The sequence below is a fragment of the Oncorhynchus tshawytscha genome, linkage group LG03 (assembly GCF_018296145.1).
Source record: "Oncorhynchus tshawytscha isolate Ot180627B linkage group LG03, Otsh_v2.0, whole genome shotgun sequence".
NCBI classification, from domain to species: domain Eukaryota; kingdom Metazoa; phylum Chordata; class Actinopteri; order Salmoniformes; family Salmonidae; genus Oncorhynchus; species Oncorhynchus tshawytscha.
Genome location: NC_056431.1, coordinates 31022132 through 31038070, shown reverse-complemented (window position 1 = coordinate 31038070; position 15939 = coordinate 31022132). Strand labels below are relative to the sequence as shown.

General features: G+C 42.1%; 1 protein-coding gene across 1 annotated transcript in view; it reads right to left on the bottom strand.

Moving 5' to 3' along the window:
- Positions 1-15939, bottom strand: part of phactr4b (phosphatase and actin regulator 4b) — a 53292-nt gene that overhangs the window by 14411 nt on the left and 22942 nt on the right. The window contains 4 exon segments of the mRNA XM_042314290.1: positions 454-534; positions 869-1030; positions 9220-9264; positions 9366-9475. Of these exon segments, the coding sequence (XP_042170224.1) occupies positions 454-534; positions 869-1030; positions 9220-9264; positions 9366-9475 (398 nt within the window).

The following is a 15939-nucleotide window of genomic DNA, read 5'->3' as shown; positions in this document are numbered from 1 at the left end:
CGCAATTCGTTCCACTTTCCCCAGCTCAAGAAAAACACCATGTAATTTTCTTCCCAAAATATATAGTTATACTGTTGAAAAGGAGCATGAGAGTGAATTTGACTTTCTTCAACTGCCATTGAGTGTGCTGAACTTGAAGCTGTTACTTATCGACTATGCTATCTGTGTAGGCGTGATAGCCCTGGACTTTTGTCTGATAAAGATAAAGCCATTTCCAATTTGCTCCCCCCCCTTGGCTGCCATAACCCTTAAATGTTTGTAGATCTGAAGGGTCTGGATAGGTATATGCAGGGTAGTGGTGGAGCGTCCACCATGTTGCTTACACTTTACAGATATAGAAACATTGAAAATGTTAGGTGCAAGAGAAAGGAGTAGGGAGCCAACTGGAACTGGCTGATTGAGTTATGTGGTGATCAGGTGAGTGAGTGACATCACCAGTGGCAGCACTCTTACCGTTCTCTGAGAACTCCTTCAGCACTCCCTGTTCTATAAGCTCCTGCCTCGGTCGCCTCATCGACATCTTTCTCTCCAGAACTGCCGTCAACACACAGAATTTAAGCCAGTGCATTAAGGCTTTGAGTTTTTTTCTTCAGATAGCATATAAAACCAAAGATAATATTTCAAATTTTAGTGTGTCATTTCACGTTCCAGAAGTCAAAGATGTAAGTTTACAGATCTTCAGATAAAAAGGATATTATTCTAAACACTATAACAATTGTTTTGTTTAAGCAGACTGAACTGGACACACTGGAAAAGGCCATGGCATGTACATATCACCAGGAGACAGGAAAACACACTGAAAGGCGTTTGATAAAGATTGAATGCAACACGTAAAAACTAACAAACACAATGAAGCTGGAACACAAACCTTCTGAAGTTTCCGTAAACTTCTCGCTGCTTTTCTTCTTCCTCCACTTCCATGGTTTGAAGATCTTGCCAAGGGTAGAGAACTTGCCCTTGCCCTTGCATGGGAGAGGGGTGCTGTCCCCATCTCCCTCCGTCGTGTTGTGCAGGTGGTCAACTTCATCAACTGGAGCAATGGAGTCAGAGAGAAAATAATGGAGAGTCAAGAAACATTGTTGAAATATGACAACCATAACTGGGCATCTACAACATAACAGCAGCACAGAGAGCAGAGGTAACCAGAGCCCTGACATTTTCACAGTAACCTAGCTGAGCTCTAACTCAGGCGAGCAAAACCTTGTGCACCAGCTGCTGTTTCGCCTGGCCCATGCACTCCGAGTAAAGTGTAGTATTATAGCATTATCCTATAGCCTAACTGAGCTAGACTGACACCCATACGCACTCAGAGTAAAGTGCGGAAGAACATTAGCCTAGCTATGCTAGACTGACACCCATATGCACCATGAGTAAAGAACATGGGAGGGCCAGGCTCATTAGGAAGATTATTATCTTTAGCTCAGAGCTCTGGGACTGTGTGTGCTTTGGCAGGGTGATGGTGAAAGCTTATGTACTCCTCCACACATTCACAACCAAGTCACCAACAGCTTTGGGAAGGGAGAGTCCCTCTTGCACTGGCCTCCGTCCATAGCTTCCCACAGTCTCACATTCCTCCCTACTGGGAGAATATTGTTATCGGCCTTTCACACCAACAGGCTATGTGGAAGCACACACACACATTTTTCACAAACAAATACACCTTTAAAAATAATTTGGGAGGTAGGACTCGCTCTTTGGCCTGAGTGCGTCTCTTTCCAAGACACGCACAGACATCCAGCTGCCATGGTAACAGCTCAGCTGACTGACAGGCTGACAAGGTGCTGAGCTTCACAAGGCCTTTCACAGAACATCTCTGTGAGCCAGGTTCCACTAAGGTTGAGGTTTTAATTCAGCAGACATAATATTTACTGTGTAGAAGGGCTGGGGCAAAACAAGCAACCAGTCCCACAAAAACAGGATGTCCTGGCAATAACACTACAACAGCAATTCAGTTCACACATCAACGCACGCTTAAAAAAAACACTATTTTCCAGCTGCTGATGGGCAGAGGTAATAATATTATACAATACCTTCCTTCAAAAGACCAGAAGTGGAGGTATAGGAAACATGTCAAAAGGTGGAAATGGGCTCCAAAGCAGGGTCATGGAGGTTATATTACAGAGCTAGTCTACCTGGGTAGGAGCTCAGGGTCCAGGTTCCATGGTGGTGGGACTTGAGGCAACATGCCATGAGGAAGCAGAAGGTTGTGTTCAAAAACTCAAACTCTTGTCCCGAGTCGATCCCAACACCCTAGATAGGGAGGGGCTGGGGGCGTCTGTGACAGCGCAAAGACCCACAGCAGGCTGCTAAACCACATGCAGACAAAACATCAAAGTTCAGAGGCCAGCTCCAAACCATATACATCCAGCTCCTCAGGAAGTTACAAAAACCAGTGGATTCAGGTTATGATGTCCAAAGAACGAGTTGCTAAATGCAGTTGTCTGTAACACACACTCCCCTGGTTCTCCTACACTCAGGCACAGCAGGCTCTGGCAGAGCGGTCTGCCTCTGACAAGGAGAGCACGGCAGGCAGGCAGGTCAGCTAAAATCCACTCAAGCAGGACAAGTGCTGGTTGTGCTGGGCCGACACACTCCAGATCCACAGTGGGTTGACTGACTGATACTACCAGAAACCCACAGCAGCAGAACATTCACTCCATTCAGCTGGTAGCAAGAAATACAGTTGATCTTATCCCAGAGATTGGAAAGGTGACCAAATGGATCCTTCCTATACCCAAAAGGGTGCCTGAAGAGTGAGTGGAGGTCCGGTATGTGTAGGCTGTCTGCAGCTGTGTGACTCGGACAGAGGAAGGGGGGAAACACAGGGAGGAAACAGCACTCCACCCTGATCCTAACTGTGACAGAACAAAGACAACCTCCACCCCTCACACATCTTACTGTACTGGACATGGAAAAAGAGAGCCTGTTTCAACTGATAGCCTGCATTGTAGGCTATAAAGCACACAGGACATAATATTAAGTGATAATGCCCGAGAAGGCGGTGTTTGGAGGATATATTGGCACGGGTGTTAGCAAATTGTGCCAATATATCCTTCAAACATCGGCTTCGAGGGCATTCACACTTTTATACAATGGGTCACCAACATATTCAAATAATAATTGACATATTTTGATCAATTTATTCATACTATTTCATCCTTCCACAAGATATAGTCCTGACACAAATCTAGAGTTGCTACCCAAGCTGGCTGGTCGTTCATTCTATCGGTTCGGTTGCTGGAGACGTGACCCAGTTCAGTCTAAATGTTCCATTGCTGGCAACGTTCTTATCCCTTGCTTGCTAGCTAGGCAACTACGGCTAACTTACAGTGCAGCCAGAAGAACAGCAAAATAGCTGCACTTGAATTTGTTTAAACGCTTTTGTAGTGACATTTATTTGTACGCATCCGTAAAAATGAGCTAATGAGGCACGATTTCGCCTGGCATAGAAAATGTGCTCACTTGTCAGGACACTGTTGTTCAGAAGAGCTAGCCAATAACACAGTTAACACAATCACTTCAAACTGAAGCTGGAAAGACTGCAAACTAGCTGCACTTCATTTTGTTTAACATTTTTTCAATTGACATTTCTTTGAATATATCCATAAAAATAATTCAAGCTGATTCATGATTTCGACTGGCTGAGAAACGCTGCCTGCCTGGCTGTCTCGTTCCGATTCCCGACACGTTCATTACTATGGGACAGCTGAAGATCAAATTTGAATATTGAAACAATGTTGCATATGTCAGAGAGACAGAGAGCAAGGTTTATACAAATCTCAGAGGTTGAAAACTAAATGTTAGTCAAAGAAATGTGAGATAACGTCTAGATGCTTTTTATAGTCGAGATCAAGTTTATAAATTGCCTTGCTGGGCTGATGAGACAGAAATCTCACAGCGCAATCCACTATGTCAAAACAAAGGACTCAGAGAGGTCTGAATGACAAGTTCAAAGTGAATGATGCAGTAACAGCAAGGATACCAGGCTAGACAGTTCTGTCCAATCAGGAAGCCAGCCCATCTAGAGCTTGCCAATAAGGAAACAGGGTCAGACTTGGTCGTCACTAGTTATGTTACATTCCCAAATAAGAAAAAAATAAATCGCTCCTCAACAGAAATAGGGAACTAACAAAATGAGCCACTGACAACCAGAACGAAACAGGCGGGGTTTTAAAATGGGTTCTGAAAGGCATCCATGGGGGTGCCTACTGACTGGGTGCTGGCCAAACAAACTTGAGTAGGGTCTTAAACACCCACCATGTGTAGTGTAACGGAAATGACTAGCTAGTGGCTGAAGAATGACAATTTTTACGGCCTTCCTCTGACACCACCTGGTATAGAGGTCCTGGATGGCACGAAGCTTGGCCCCGGTGATGTACTGGCACTACCCTCTGTAGTGCCTTGCGGTCGAAGGCCGGGCAGTTGCCATACCAGGCAGGGATGCAACCCGTCAGGATGCTCTTGATGGTGCAGCTGCAAAACCTTTTGAGGATCTGAGGACGGCATGCCAAATCTTTTCAGTCTCCTGAGGGGGAATAGGTTTGGTCGTGCCCTCTTCACGACTGTCTTGGTGTGCTTGGACCATGTTAGTTTGTTGGTGAGGTGGATGCCAAGGAACTTGAAGCTCTCAACCTGCTCCACTTCAGCCCCGTCAATGAGAATGCGGGCGTGCTCAGCAACTGGACACAAATATTTACAAGATAACCTTTTACCCGAAACGAGAAAAGTATTGCCAGGAGCAGGTTAGTTGAAAAATCTATGGCATCATTTTGTATAAGCTAAGCTGTAACGTTGAGTATGGAAACATTGTTATGTAACATATCTTGTGTAAAAAAACAGTAGTTAATTATGATCCAGGTTTAGCCTCAGCCCCTTGACTTGCAGGAGCAGTCAGGTGAGCATGTGGTGGAGAGCAGATCGAGTTGTTTTAAGGGCCTCAGCAGCAGGCCCGCTGCCTCGAGCAGCCTGATCACTTACATAAGAGTCTGCTTCCGCAAGGAAAGCCCACCCTCTTCCTCACTTTACGTGTTTTGAAATGGCTAGTCACTTTGACTAGTCACTAGTGGGTGGTACCAGAGAGGTAATTCCAATACCTAAAGTTGTTGGTTGAAAAGATAGCCATTTCTAAACCTGGTTTTGTGTACTTGCACCTACACACCGGATCAGACTGGCTATCTGGCATTTCAAATGCCAGATGGGCTGGTTGATTTTTTGCCTAGTGTGCCTGTAACTTGTTATTGGCACACTAGGCTGATCACTCGCTGGTTGCCATACTTCATCTCTATAAAATAATAATAATAATAATACTACCCAATCTCTTAGGCTTAACCTCCATGGGATAACAGACCACAACAATACTAGGGGAAGGGGGATGCAATGGCTCCAAAAAAGCACATAATGCCCTACACATTGACAGACAATCCTATTTCCAGTAATCCCTCAGAAAAATGTTTCAATATCTCAGTTTACGGCCACAAACAGTGAGGCATGTGTTTGTGCGGCTAATCTTTTTGTTTTGCACACATCACGTCAGAAGGGTATCCTGCACTCAGTAATGTGGGTGCACGCACACACACAGCTGATATTCATCCACATGATCCCAGTGATTTTTAACATTTCCTGTGGTAAAGAGAGAAATAAAGTGTGCAACATTGTTGATTACACAATCTCCTGCCCTGCCTCTCCAATTTCCCTCTCTCCTTTGCAGCTATGATGTTGAAAAGAAACTAGAAAAACTGAACACTAAGGATCGTATTAGAATGCTTGAGTGGTGTAAAAAAAAAGGTGCTTGTGTGTACTTGTGAGACTGATTATAGAGCATGTGTATGTGAGTGAGTAAACTAGAAACTCACCGCTACGGTGGATGTGTTGGTGTTGGTCCTGAGCTGGGGTCTCCAGAGGAAGGCTCTGTCCCATGATCCAGCCCCAGAGGGGCCTCTTTTCCTCTTTCTACCCAGGAATAGGCACTCCGTGCTGGGCAGAGGAGCAGCACACCTGGTCCACAGCTTGTTCAACCAAGTTCCCTGGTCTCCTCTTTCCCGGACACCCCTGTCTACTTTGCCAGAAACTCTGTGCGACTTTCTTTCCCCTCTGGTATACTCCTCCCACTCTCCCTCCCTCTTTCGGTCTCCGTAAGACCTACCCTCCCTGCTCCCTTGAAGTGCTCCCCACCCTCTCCCTTTCTCACTGACCCTCCCTCCTTGGGTCTCTGGCCAGTCAGCATTCACAGACGGATGCCTATCATTCCTTTGAGCTGCACTGGTGGTGTATAAATATGCGCTTGTATTTTAGTGTGTGTGTGTGTGTGTGTGTGTGTGTGTGTGTGAGAGTGACAGAATTTACCAACATTCTCTGGCTAAACCTCTCTGGCTTTAGTCCTTCATATATGCCCACCACAGTGGGATCCTTCTTCACAGGATTTCTTTCCACTTTGAATGGGGCACTCAGCAGCTTAACAAACCAAACCAGTAGTAATGAAAGTAGTTTCAGCGGTGGGCTCTGACTGCTCATGTGACCTGACAGTGGCCAGATCCAGGTCAAAGGTTAAATAATGACACCCACTGAGGTATTCATATTCTGTCTCTATGGAGCCACCATATGGATGTACAGCATGAACAGGGGGCTCCTAACAGCAACTCTGCCAGTAGGGCTGAGAGGTGTGAGTAGTCACAGAGAACTAAAAGGATGGGCCACTGTCCGAGAGAGAAAACACAAAAATTGTGAGAAAAAAATATAGAAAATAGTACCTTCTCTCTCTCACTTCCGACATAAAAATGAAATTGTTTAAAGCTGGAAAACCAGAGCAGGTACAAAGCTACTAGCATGTCCTTTGGGAGAGATACCTATTTCTATCTGTGCCCTCTATCAATGGAGATGTAGTTCAGATAGAGAAAGGAGGAAGTGTCTGCTCTGAGACCACACAGCATTCCATCAGCAGAAATGTCGCTAGTACTGCTGAGGAGGTCATGGGGTGTCAGGTAGCCTAGTGGTTAAGAGCAGAAAGGTTGCTGGTCTAAATCCCGAGCTAACTAGGTGAAAAATCTGTTGACGTGCCCTTGAGCTAGGCACAACCCTAATTGCTCCAGTAAGTCGCACTGGACAAGAGCGTCTGCTAAATTACTAAAATGTAAATGTGAAAAATTTATGCAATATGCTTCACAAAAGCCTTCTTTACATTCTCTTCCAGTCAGCACTCAAGAGCAATACTGAGACGATACTGGTTCGTTCCATGTCATTTCAGCAAGGCATGACAACCATGTTTACCTGGCCACTGTTTCAAATGCTAACTTTTAAGCATGAGAATGCATTACATAGGATATGAAGAAACAATACTCTGAGCCGCAGCTGCATACTATACTGAACAAAAATATAAACGCAACATGTAAAGCATTGGTCCCATGTTTCATGAGCTGAAAGAAAAGATTCCAGAAATGTTCCATATGCACAAAAAGCTTGTTTGTTTCTCTCAAATTTGTGTACATCCTTGTTAGTGAGCATATCTCCTTTGCCAAGATAATCCATCCAAGTGACAGGTGTGGCATATCAAGAAGCTGATTAAAAAGCATGATCATTACACAGTTGCACCTTGTGCTGGGGACAATAAAAGACCACACTAAAAAGTGCTGTTGTCACACAACACAATGCCACAGCTTTTGAAGGAGCGTGCAATTAGTATGCTGACTGTAGGAATGTCCACCAGAATTGTTGCTGTAATGGATTGAAAACAAAGTCACTAAAAACAGACACCCCTTTATTATTATTATTTAAACCAATTTGTTAATGTATTTGTCTGAATTCATCTAAAATTGTATATTCTACATACTTTAGCATTAGTAGTCCATTAGGCCAATAGATGGTGCTGTTGCACTGTGGTAGTCAGGAAAAACAGCAAGTTCTGGCCAAGTGCAAGTGCCGTTCTTCAAAATAAAGAAAGCACCAGGACTTTGCAGATGTAAACTTGTCCGTTCTTTTTAACAGAATTTCCAAAAGTTCCAATATAAAAAAAAATGTCATAACATGCAATTTAATAACTTTGTCAAGGTATTATCACGTTATCTGGAGTGTGGACGTTTAGTGCAGACAATGCGGGTGCATGAAAAAAAGACGATTTTACGGTGGTGCCACTATCTTAAAGCTGAATGTATTGTTGTCAGTTTTCTTTATTGGTAGCAGTTTCTAGAAAAACATTCAGTTATTTATGTTTTCATATATAAGTGTTTCTATTGTATGAACATGAAATACACTGTGGTTTTCATGTGAAATCATACAGTAAGAGAGGGTTATTTGTGGAACATTTTTTAATTCTGCTTTAGGTAAAGTGGATTTATGCTCTGTATTTTAAAGTGTGCACTTGTTTGATGTTAATGTTTTAAAAGTACGAAGAAGAAAATAGACCATTGAACAAGTGAAAAAAAACATTCAGAATAAAGAAAACAGAACTATTTAGGTAACATTGCCAGAGAATTTAATGTTTATTTCTCTACAATAAGCCGCCTCCAAGGTCACTTTGGGGACTGTTATATTGGTTCCATTGTGCTAGGCAAGCTCAATCAAGCACAGCTAAAGTATTTGCTGATTTGAACAGATGAGGTCTCTGACCTTCTTGGGCTGTCTCTCTCGGGTAGGAGCATTTGGCCAGTAACCGAAAGGTTGCTGGATCGAATCCCAGAGCCGACAAGGTAAAAAAGTCTGTCGTTCTGCACCTGAACAAGGCAGTTAACCCCACTGTTCCCCAGGCACTGATGAAGTGGATGTTTATTAAGGCAGCCCTCCGCACCTCTCTGATTCAGAGGGTTTGGTTTAAATGCGGAATACACATTTCAGTTTTACAACTGACTAGATATGACCCTTCCTTTTCTCTGCTTCTGAAGATGGAGTCTGTAGTTGTACGGCCCTTTCTCACTGCCCCACATAAACTGGGCTGGCTTCCAGAAAGCAGGAGACAGAGCTGGGCCAATCCGCATGAGCCCGGAACCTGTCGACCTGGAAAACAGACTGGGCCAGGCCTCTTCAGCAGGCAGACGGAACTGAAGCTTAACACACAGACTGGTGCTAACAAGAAAGGGAGGGAGCCTGTCTCCCTTGCCTACAGCGGGCGCCATAGAGAACTGAGCTGTCTGCTGTGCGCCGAGTAGCAGCAAAAACAAACTGCCCCATAAACACACCCAGGTCTATATTGCACTACTACACAAATCACAATGAAAATGAAGCCAAACTTACCACGATTTTCCATTACAAGGTCTGAGGCGCAACAGTCAACGGTTCCTGAAAAAGAAACGGCAACATTATTTATTAGCCTGCAGAGGTAAATGGCAAAAGGTCAACTTTAATGAGTAGCATTTATGTAAAACTGAAAAGATGTACACTGGAGAAGGTCATTGGTGTTGGAAGGTGGTGGTCTTCAGCAGCAGTAGGTAGGTCTGTGGGGAGAGGTTTCAGGCCTCCCTGGAGATGCCCTCTCGGTTCAGTCCCATGTCCAGAGAGAGCACAACACACAGTCAGTCACACACAGCTGGGAGGGGAGAGCATTTTACCAGTTTTAAATGGGGATTGATAAACAAGTGACATTCCACATAAAACAACACTTACATATTTAGAGTATTTGGAGTGAGGAGAAGGGTAATGGCATCACTGACACGCAAACACACATTGTCTTGACGATTGTTTGAAAAATGCATTTTTTTCCCTCTTCAGATTTACATCCAAATCTGAATTCTAAGCTAGTTAATAAAAACAATTAGCAATGAACACATTGTGGTCTGTGGTAACTAAATATTAACTTGGGAAAAGAGTTAAAATACATGCTCACACACACACACACACACACACACACACACACACACACACACACACACACCTCTAGCTGCAGCTTGGTGTGACAGTGTCATAGCCAGGGGGACAATATTAAACCTTGGGAACAGAACGGGAGCACGTTCGCAATTTATTTTTAGTGTCGCCAACTCGAGCAGATCTGCTGTAACAGGGACCTTTTCAGGGAGAATGAAGGACAAGCACAGGAATGGTGTGTGTGCGTGTCAAGGGAGAAATGATGGAGTGTCAAGGGAGAGGTGAAAAAGTGTGGGTGCAGGTTAGGGTTGAATGGCGGGAACCACCCAAAACCACTCCCTTTTCCCAGGTTAAATAACTGTGAGAAACTAGAAAATGATAATAAATTATTGATATTAACAGCATGACGTTAAACTGTTAATATGCTATGTCTAAACCTGGCGTCCCTATGGCCTTCTCTCTGCATGATCAATCATAAATGCTCATGGTGTGGACAGACCATCTCGGTATGGAATGCAGTTCACACCGCATGTTGACCCATCATGGTAACTTTCTTAAAACTTGTGACAGGTATGCTTACATTTGCTGCGGCATAGCATACTGCTACAGTAATACAAGGACCGAATGCACGTATAATTTACACATCTCCTTCTGGCTTTTGGTGATCAGCGGATTTTTGAATTGTAAAGATTTTTTTTTTTGCTGCTGCAGTTTTAAAAACAGCCTATCCCTCTATTATCATTGCTTTTAATCAGAGCATGCACGAGCAGACTCTCCATCAATTCCCTTCAAATTGCAGGAAAATAGATAATCCTGTTCAAAACATCCTAGCCTACCTATTTCAGGTAATAAATTCAATGCAGTAGTAGCCTTACATTTAGCTAATGAATGATGGGTTTATAGATAATAAGCTTCTAACTTAACTGTCTCTTTTGCAATACGCATGCGCCTGTGCTCCGCTGCCCTCTCGTTAAAAAACCCTGGCAGGAAAAGCTAGACTAGAATAGCTTGCTGGACATTTTATATATATATTTTTTAAAGTTTTATACGAATAGACTATTTGAAGAGGGCTGCAAGTTTGTTTGCCGAAAGTTAAATACAACAGTCAACAGAACTGATGTTTAGTTTGAAAGAAGAGCGAACGCACGATGGCGGTAGGCTGTAGCAGTTATTTAGTCAATTCAATTGATTGGACATGATTTGGAAAGGCACGCACCTGTCCCACAGTTGACAGTGCATGTCAGAGCAAAAACCAAGCCATGGGGTCGAAGGAATTGTCCGTAAGAGCTCAGAGACAGGATTGTGTCTAGGCACAAATCTGGGAAAGGGTATTAAAAATTTATTTGCAGGGACCACGTTAGGTGTAATGTCTTTGTGTGTGGTGAGTGAGTGAATGAGTGAGAGGTAAAAGGAGAAAGTAATGTAAAAGGAGAAAGTAATGAAAAAGCTGGAGGGACAGTAATAGCTACAACTGTTCTGTCTTACAACACAACCTAACTTGCTGCCCATTCAGAGGCCTTATATTACTACCATCAGATCATTTCCTGCAACCTCCCACCATGAAATAGTTATGACTTGCTTATAGTTGAGAATGTTTGGGCTAAAGTCTTACTTCTGCTAAGGCACAAAGTTACAAGTACAGTGGTTAACAAAGGTTAACCTCATGGCAGAGACACATAAGAATGACGCTCCATCCCAGTAATGCATGTTGGTGCTTGGTATGTAATTATGGTATGTAACAATGTAAAGGCTTGACCCTGAATCAGTCTGCTCTGTTGAAGTCTTCTATAAAACAATCTACAAGGAGGGAGCCAGCGCTGCTTTGCCTGAGAGTCCAACAAGCTGTGTGCTACCAAGAAACAACCTGCCAATATGTCCTCGAAACAGGTTCTTCATGGTTTAAAACAGGTATTCTACAGGTACTTTAACCATGAAGTCATTGATCCAAGTGTCATTTTTGTAAATGTGGTAAAAAAACAATTTTTTAAAGACATTGGAAGGCCAGTGCTCAATAGCTGTGAGTCCTACATTCACACAAGGACTCACTCTAGGGTTGGGCGTTCAGTGAATTGGCTAGCAGAGATGTGAGGGGGGGGGGGGCATGCCGTATGGGAGAGACCTGACCATGCCGTATGGGAGAGAGAGGGTCACAGTAGAACAAACGAACTCTCCTGCCAAATTCTACTACATCCCCGAATTTGAGAATTGAACAATATTCCTATTTTGGACAATGTGTAAACAGTCAGTGGAGAAGCCAGCTACGAATGGTCCGTTTTGTTTCATGTTTGTGACCTCATGAAAGACAATACAGCCACATTACCCTAACTCTGTTTAAACAGGATTCTCAGTTATGAGGCTTGCATCTAATTCTTGTATAAAATGAATGAGTAAAGATGAAACTATTTGAAAAATTATGTAAATTATGTAATGTGATGAGTTGTTGAGGATAGGGGGCAGTATTTTCACTTTGGATGAATTGCATGCCCATAGTGAACTGCATCAAGCTCTGTCCTAGATTACTAATATATGCATATTATTATTACGATTGGATAGAAAACACTCTGAAGTTTCTAAAACTGTTTGAATTATGTCTGTGAGTATAACAGAACTCAGAGCAGGCAATCTTCCAAACAAGAAGTGAAATTATGAAAGTTGGGGCAACTTTGAAGTCATCGCCCCCTCCTTTCCCAACAAGATATGGATCTGGAAGCACTTCCTACGCCTTCCAGTAGATGTCCTCATTCAGTAGAAAGTGTAATGGAGCATTTGCTGTGAACTTTGACCTAATGAGAGGGAAAATAGTCAGTGTCCCGACAGAATGCCATTTTGCTGTGGCGCATTTCTCTGTGGGTGCTACGGCTGTTCCATTCGGCTCCAGATGAAAACGTATGATCCGGTTGGAACGTTATTGGATATATATGATAATAACATCCTGAAGATTGATTCTCTACTTAGTTTGACCAGTTTATTCGACCTGGAATATAGCTTTTGGACGTTTTCGTGCGAGTTATCTTGGACCAGCAGTCAGTTTTTGGGCACGTGAGCTGAAAGTGACAGCATATGCAGCTACTTGGACACTACTATTGGACATTATGGAACAAAACAACGATTTATTGTGGAACTAGGACTCCTTGCACTACATTCTGATGAAAGATCATCAAAGGTAAGGGAATATTTATGTTGTAATTTCGTATTTCTGTTGACTCCAACATGGCGGTTACGTCTGAGCGCCGTCTCAGATTATTGCAATGTTAGGCTTTTTCCGTAACGTTTTTAAAAAATCTGATACAGCGGTTGCATTTAGAACCAGTGTATCTTTAATTATATGTAGAACATGTATCTTTAGTCAAAGTTTATGATGAGTATTTCTGTTATCTGGAGTAGCTTTCTATAATACCTCCGGATATTTTGGAGCATCAATGTAAACCGAGATTTGTGGATATAAAAATGCATATTATCGAACAAAACATAAATGTACTGTGTAACATGTCATATGACTGTCATCTGACGAAGATTTTCAAGAGGTTAGTGATTCATTTTATTTCTAATCCCGCTTTTGTGATTTTATCTGTGGCTGGAAAAAATGGCTGCGTTTTTTTCTTTGATTTGGTGGTGGTCTAACATAAATATGTTGTGTTTTCGCTGTAAAACATTTAAAAAATCTGACATGATGGGTAGATGAACAAGATGTTTGTCTTTCATTTGAGGTATTGGACTTGTTAATGTGTGAAAGTTAAATATTTCTAAAGAATATTTTTGAATTCCCTGCGCCACCTTTTCAGCTGAACGGGAGGGGGTGGGGTTCCCTGAGGGGAACTCCTTGCCCCAACATTAACCTTTAAAATTAGAGAATTGGCCTTCATTGTAAAGTTTAACTAAGTCAGTAGCCACACCCAAGTGAATAGACATTGGTTGGAAATGATGAAGCAACCCCTTTTACATTCTTGGATAAAAGCCTCCGTGACGAAAAGTCAACTCAGTTCCACATAACGGGAGAACATGTCCTCCACGTCGAAAAGGGATAATTTCAACTCTACAGGCTGGGAAACGAGAGAGCTTGCTCCACACGTGAAATGGTATGAACTCTGAAGTATTGATCACCTAAAGAAGAAGCACATACTAAACTAGCATATCACACTGCAGCTGAACATATGTGCAAATCTAGTACGAGAACAATGACCGACGAGGAAGCCTCTCCAGAGTGAGGTGAACCTCTCAGACCACGTGAACCTCTCACATGACGACCCGAAAGATTCCACAAAGGACAAGTGCGACATCGACTGGGCAAAACCATAGTCTTACATCACCAGCTCAAATATCGAAGCCAGCTTCACGTAAATACAATGCATTGCTTTTCCGAATGAGCGATCGATAGTGGCATATGTATTTATGTTTCCCAGGTCCGATAAAGACCCATGTTCCTTAGTCTTCTTTCCAAAACCCACTTCGCTTCATTGTGTTATAACCAAACTGTTTTTGTTTAGTCCACTAGGGACGGTATTTAATGTATAATGTTATTATGTATTGTATATTCTGTAATTGTTTAATAAATTAGTAAATAGGCTGGGTTCGTGCAGATAACCAAGAATTTTACAACGTTCAGATGAGACTGATATTAGGTAAAGAATAATTCATGACAGCTTGACTGCGATTGATATAAAAGATCTTCAGATCTTTAAGAGCGGATTCGGGAGATAGCCGCTCTACATAAACAAATGCTTCCGTGGTGCCCCATGTTATTAATGGTTTAATTGTTGCATGGGTTAATTCAATCACGTAACCAATTACACGTTAGGTAATTGATTTGAAAATAGCATGTCATCTCATTTAACCATAGTATAGACACGACAGCGGTATCCAGATTTTCATACCGTCCTACCGTTTCTGTACCAACAGTAGTGTTGAAATATACCGTATTCCCGGGGTAAGGGTCTTTCTATTAATAAATGGGGCCAATGTGTGACATTGAGATAAATATTTCTAAATGGTGAAAAAATAAATAAAAATAAAAGATTTCATGCAGTTCCACATGTGTACTTGGTGGAATAAAAGTGAATATGCAAAATTGGTCCATATCTCCACCTATACAACAACATAGGTCTAGGACTATAGATCCTTTAAGCGGGGTTCATACAGACGCGCTCCAGCAGATATATTTCACTGGTCATCCCCAAAGCCAACTCCTCATTTGGCTGCAAAAATCACCAAAGCTGGAGTCTTATATCTCCCTCACTAACTTTAAGCATCAGCTGTCAGAGCAGCTTACCGATCATTTCATCTGTAAATAGCCCACCCAACTACCTCATCCCCATATTGTTATTTATTTTTTGCTCCTTTGCACTCCAGTATCTCTACTTGCACATTCATCTTCTGGTCATCTATCACTCCAGTGTTTAATTGCTAAATTGTAATTATTTTGCCACTACGGCCTATTTATTTATTGCCTTACTACATTTTCACACACTGTACATAGATTTTTCTATTGTGTTATTGACTGTACAATTGTTTATCCCATGTGTAACTCTGTGTTGTTTGTGTCATACTGCTTTGCTTTATCTTGGCCAGGTCACAGTTGTAAATGAGAAATAGTTCTCAACTAGCCTACCTGGTTAAATAAAGTTTGAAAAAAATAATAATAAACATTGGCTAGCCAAATTCATGGACTTTTAGGGAATTTTTCAAGCACTTAAATTGTAAAGGACGTCAATGTTGTATAATTGTATATTTTATATAAATTGTACACATAGGGCCTAATTGACCCCCCAAAAGAATGAATATATATATATATATATATATATATATATAAAAAATGTCATAAAAAGTATGCCATTACCACTAAGAATAATGAATTTTTTGGCCTTGTCAATGCATTGATATTTTAATTATTATTATATTTTAAAATCTGTGACAATAATGTGGACTTTGCCTGACAGATTGGATGCATGCATGGTGATTTTTCTGTAGCCTATGTGGCCGAGGGAGGCGCATAATAAAGCCATGAATAGCGGTATCATTAATCTCACCATCGCTGTTTTTATAATGAGAAAGTGACCAAAAAACTGGTTCCTTTTTAATGGAAGGATTTGACTGGAAAGCCAAGTGAAGCCAGAGTTTCGCAACACCCAACACCCACACAAACGAAAGTGGCCACAT